This window comes from Silurus meridionalis, chromosome 22 (assembly GCF_014805685.1).
Source record: "Silurus meridionalis isolate SWU-2019-XX chromosome 22, ASM1480568v1, whole genome shotgun sequence".
NCBI lineage: Eukaryota > Metazoa > Chordata > Actinopteri > Siluriformes > Siluridae > Silurus > Silurus meridionalis.
The window spans coordinates 8152765-8158764 of NC_060905.1; the positions used below are offsets into that span (position 1 = coordinate 8152765).

The following is a 6000-nucleotide window of genomic DNA, read 5'->3' on the forward strand; positions in this document are numbered from 1 at the left end:
CAGCACCACCAGAACAACTCACAGCAGCTCAGTATCATATTAGAAAGAATTCTCTCCCCTGACTCAATAAACGTGACTTACCGCTCACCTTGACTTAAACAAATCCTTTAATTGGCTGATATTTAGTGTAAAGATTTTTTTTTTACTTTTGAAACCACGGTAGCTTCAATGACAAAAAAAAACCACAAAGAAATCAGGAGCAGGGGCACACGAGGCCACTCTGCGGAAATAAACGTTTTCGTCTTTCTTCCATATGTGCGCAGCTACTCCTCCAAATTGGCTGCACTTTTCTTCTGACCAGAATGTAGGTAAAATTACAGCCGTGGAAAGTTTTCCCACTAAAAGAGCCAGGCGCCAGAATACATACCACTTGACCACTGGAAGAGAACATGAAAAATGGCTGCATCAGACCTTATTATTATTATTAGTAGTATTATTATTATTTACGGTCCTGCAGAGTGCTGCGTCGTGTGGACGTGTTTTCTAACATTACACAGGATTTTGACTCGAAATCAAAACGAACATCTGACAGGGATAGAACATCTGTTGCAACTCCCAGTGGGAGAACCAGAAGACGTATGTATATATGCGCCGAAAGACATTGATCTAAATGGCAAGGGATCAGCAGCTGTGAGGGAGAAACAAAAGAAACGAATGCCGAATGAATCCAAGGAGCCATGAAGCTACTATTCTGTTCATGTAACAAGTTTTTTCTTTTCCCCCTTGCCATTTAACCTATTAACATGGAACACTATATATCACACAGATCAGAAAACACAAGGCAAAGGATTCTTCTCATTCTACCCCTCCTCCTCGAACACACACAGAAAAAAAAAATTCTTCCTGGAATTACAGCGATTGTTAAACACAAAGCCAGACCCACTTGTAGGGAAATGACCTGGCAACACTCCCAATGCTTTTGCTGTCAGTCAGCTCATGAAAGCAGTCGACATCTAAAACTAACATTGTTTCTATCTATCATGGAGCATGAAGATGAGTCTGCATCAAGCACACCAATGCTGGCTACACCTACCTGAGCTAATATACCATCATCAGCTCTCTTCACGCAAATCAGACTTCGCAAGTATCCTTAGTATTTGTGGATTATTTCTTCATTTGTTGTAAAAAAGCTTTATGCAAATCATTACTTAAAGCTGCGGATGATGCGTTTAAAAAGGAATAAGTTACAGTCTTTCACACACTTAGAGCTTTACAGGTTTTTTTTCTTACAAGGCTTACTTCAAATTGAAATTTCTTACAGCAGCAGGATTTTTTAATCTCATCCTAATCTAGATGAATTGGAAAAGCAGGTTGGGTCGCGAACATGATAAACAATTCACTAGGATGCTGTCAAGACTTGAGTGGTGTCTTGTAAACTATATGAGAGACATAGTGTAGATACCGATAGAAAGCTAGATACAGGCCGTTGTTATCTTATGTTATGTGTTCTCCGGAAAGAGGTTCCTCAGGGGTTTTTGCATCTTAGCCTCCTAAATAGCATGTACTTAGGAAGGAAAACACTCCCCTGGAGGGTTTTTTTAAAACTTTTTGCAATATTGATATAGAACTTGACAGAGTCTTGCCAATTACACCGTATTGATTTCAACTAAGAGAGAGACTGGCCAGGTAATGAGGTAGACGGTTAGAAGAAAAATCCATCCAACCCCCTAAAGGATTTTGTCCTTTCGGGAGTTTACGTAGAACAATGTGAAGAAGGTTACAATGATGCATCAGGACAAGCTTCATCGCAATGCCAAAATGTGACATGTGCGTAAGTGCATCACGTACCATCGTTCTATTCATTTTGCCTGCAATGCATTTGCATTGTTTGGACACTGTTCTGGGAAGCATATTAAATCGAAGACATTTTTTTATATACCTGTACAGACAGCAGGCCTGTCATGCATTCCCAGGAGCCTGAAAGTCTGACAGACCCAGATTGCAAATGACTATCCATCATATGGATTATGGTTTCATGAGCACATCTTAAAAAGTAGCTTGCAAACAACACCAATGTTTGAGGAAACCGGTCATTTTACCCACTTTGGAGCTCATTATGAGTATGGACCAGTCCCTGGTCACTTTGTTTAGTTAATAAAAAAAGGATTGGGGCGAATTTATAATAATAATAATAATAATAATATTAATAATAATAATAACAATATTAATAATAAACTTCTAAATAGTTATAGTTATTGATATTTTTTTGTACAAATTGTATTGCTTGTGATTTAGGAAAGAAAATTGTCTTTAAAAATATTTTAGGTGCAACTAAATCGAGAAGTTTTTCTAAAAGGGTCCCAAGTAAATCTTGGTAAGAAGTTAAACCCATCCTCAGACCCCAACACAGGAAACATTTAAATCTGTTGGAAAAACAGGTAGGAAATAAAAATAAATCCAGATGTGGGAGATAAATGAGTAGTTTTTGTTTAGTACTTTGCTTTGAGATGTACCTTAATAATATTCTCAAATATGGTGTCTCTAAAATCCAGCAGCGCTTTCTGGTCGAACTCTTGGCCGTGAATAATCCTCATCTGCTTGAGAAACGTGGACTTGCCGCTCTCCCCTGCGCCCAGCAGCAGGATTTTGACCAGGCGGCGCACGGAGCGTCTCTCGCGCGCCAGCATGGCATCGATCTCGCGACTGCGCCGCTTGGCCTCTCGCGCCCGGTTCGCGTCCCGTTCGCGCGCGCCGTCCTTCCCGTTGCTTCTCTCGTGGCCGGGATCCGCGGGGAGCAGACACCGGCTCAGGGTGCGCACCACGCCAGCCATGTCTTTCGCTTCTTTCAGCCCGAAACACGAGATAAAACGGAACAACAGAAAGCAAAAAAAAAAAAACGGTCTCGTTCAGCGCTCGTGCGTTACATAGATCGGGTTTGTCATCGGTAAAGCAGCGCAGCGCAGCGCGCTCAGTCCTGCGTGCTCACACCACCACAGTACACATCAGCTGAACGCACAGGAGACTCATCCCCTGAAGGAACACACACACACACATCACATCCCCGATGGTCAAAAAAACTTTTAAAGTCATGCAAAAAGTTTGACGCGTCAAAACAAATCCAATTTCGAAAAAGAATTACAGCTTCCTCCTTTTTGACGCATTTCAAGAGTTATCTAGATTTTATAAAGTTCTGAGAGTGTGAGACTGTCTACTCTTTACAACTGCTTCCACACTTCTCTCTCTCTCTCTCTCTCTCTCTCTCTCTTTCTTTCTCTTTCGCCCCCCGCGTAGAAATGTTCATTTCTACGCACTAGCACTAGGGGGCGCTCTAGAGCAACATCAGTATAACGCAAGAGTATTGTCCAAACCCTCCACCACATCATTAAATTCAGCTTAGGTCCAAATGTCATATCCCCCTTTTTTTTCTGTGGACACCTATAACCTTAGACTCATTCCGTCCCATTCCAGATGTATTCCATCTTTCCTGTTATAAGAAGCTCCACTCTTCTGTTCTTCTTCTTCTTCTTCTTCTTCTTCTTCTTCTTCTTCTTCTTCTTCTTCTTCTTTATTCGGCTTCTCCCATTAGGGGTCGCCACAGCGGATCATCCGTCTCCATACCCCCCTGTCCTCTACATCTGCCTCTTTCAAACCAACTACCTGCATGTCTTCCCCTCAACACATCCATAAACCTCCTCCTTGGACTTCCTTTATTCCACCTTCCTGGTGGCTTAATCCTCAGCATTCTCCCACCAATATACCCCATGTCTCTGCACATGTCCAAACCATCTCAATCTCGCCTCCCTCACTTTGTCTCCAAAATGTCCTACATGTGCTGTCCCTCTAATGAACTCATTTCTAATCCTGTCCATCTTCGTCACTTTCAACGGAAACCTCAACATCTTCAGCTCTGCTACCTCCAGCTCCACCTCCTGTCTTTTACTCAATGCCACTGTCTCTAAACCATACAACATCACAGGTCTCACCACAGTCCTATAAACTTTCCCTTTCACTCTTACAGATACTCTTCTATCACAAAGCTCCACTCTTCTGTTAAGGCTTTTAAATAGTTTTAGGGGTTTGTGATCATTCAGCTACAAGAGCATAAATGAGATCAAACGCTGATGTTGAGGGAGAAGGTCCGGGGTCCAGTTCATTCTGAGGTGAGGGCTGTGTGGAGGACATTCGAGTTCTTCCACTCTAACCTTCTCAAACCATGTATAGCGCTTTTAACAAAGGACATTGTTGAAAGGAAGCTTTACAGAGATAAAGATGTTATAAAATGTGAATTTTTATTTTAGTGCCTATAAGTTTATGCCTAATGAGTGAGCCAGTGGTGACAATGGCAAGGAAATTCATTTCAAGGATACAAGAAAAAAAACCCTTGAGGAACCAGATTAAAAACGGAACCACATGTGGACCAAATGTCCAGTCATTACAGATCCTTCTTTGTTTACTGGTGTACTGTTCAGTGGACTGTTTATTTTAGCAGATTGTTTATATGAATTACAGTCAGTAAATTCGTGGCTCTTTAGGCTGCTCATGTCTTCATAGAGCTCACTTCATGCACAGGTACATTGTCATGATGGAGCAGTTTTGAGATCTAGTGAATAAATCCTTCAATAAAGGTGCAGTTTTGAGCATATATACTTACAGCCTGTTTGTAGCCTATATGATATATTTTGTGATTTCTGATTCGGCTTTGCTGCTATTAAAATGAGGAATGGAAAAGCCTGAAGAAAACTAACAGGACATCTACAAATATTAAATACAGATCTGCTCGCAAAAATATGATAACATTATACCGACATGTCCAGCCCCTCATACAACTGGGCAGTGTTACAATAAATGTTAATTGACCTAAAATTCAATTGCCTCAGACACTTGCCCCTTCTTTTAAATCAGCATAACATGTCTTCTCTATCTTTTTATGTGGACATTTTATATGAACAAATTATCTATCTATCTATCTATCTATCTATCTATCTATCTATCTATCTATCTATCTATCTATCTATCTATCTATCTATCTATCTATCTATCTATCTATCTATCTATCTATCTATCTATCTATCTATCTATCTATCTATCTATCTATCTGCATTATACAGTATATGGGTTAGTGTTAGTCTATGCTAGGTATATATTACAGGGTTTCTTCAGTAGGGGGCAGTGTTTGTCTGTGCTTTGATTAGAGTTCATCTGCTCAAACTTATGCTCCTGATATTCATCATTGTTTAAAGAGATTAGTTATTAAACTCATATCTATTCAAGTGAACTACAGGAAAGAGAAAATGTGAAATGATGATGTAAATCATTAGTGAGAAACCAACAAGTCATAATTTAATAACGTAACAAGAAAAAAACCCTTTTTTACCATGTTAAATGATCCACTATTATTTAGAAAAAAATAAATATATATTCATATTGTTATTAACTAAATAATTACATGCAACCAGTAAACAGTAGATACAATCTGGCATTTAAGCAGCAGAAGTGTAAAAAAAAAAAGTAAGAAGTAAGAAGAGTAAAAGTAAAATCAAGGAAGTATTATGCTGAGTACTGCTGACCCCAAACCTGTGACAGAGATCTTTCAGACCTACATTAGCATATAAACAATATAACATCCCATCTCTGCATTTGGCTAGGGAGTAAATTAGGGGGTGGGTTTTTATGCTTGAAAACAAACACTTTCTGATTACTGAAGGCTCAAAGCTTAGCCATTATTTCGTTGATGTGTGTAGGGGAAACATTTAATGGAAAAGCTTTCACGTTGATTTTAAAGGAGGAGGTTAATTGGTCTAGTTTTTTTTTTTCAGGGAGAAAAAAGAAATTAGCAGAAGCTGGCAAGATGGTGGGAAAGAAGGATGGAAGGAAGGAAGGCAGGAAAGAAGGGAGGAAGGAAGGAAATAGAGAGAGAGAGAGAGAGAGAGAGAGAGACAGAGACAGAGAGAGAGAGGAGAGACTTCAAGAGAGCAGTGCCACCATGATTACACATTTTGAACACTACATCAAAAACCGAAAACATAAACAGGCATTTTTCTTGTTGGTCGAAAGGAAAAT

The 6000-nt window shown here is 39.7% G+C and overlaps 1 protein-coding gene across 1 annotated transcript in view; it reads right to left on the reverse strand.

Moving 5' to 3' along the window:
- Window positions 1–3198, reverse strand: part of gna12a (guanine nucleotide binding protein (G protein) alpha 12a) — a 43608-nt gene extending 40410 nt beyond the window's left edge. Inside the window, exon 1 of the mRNA XM_046834809.1 lies at window positions 2454–3198. Coding sequence (XP_046690765.1) covers window positions 2454–2771 — 318 coding nt within the window. The 5' untranslated portion in view covers window positions 2772–3198. The remainder of the gene's footprint in view (window positions 1–2453) is intronic.
- Window positions 3199–6000: the final 2802 nt, after the last annotated feature.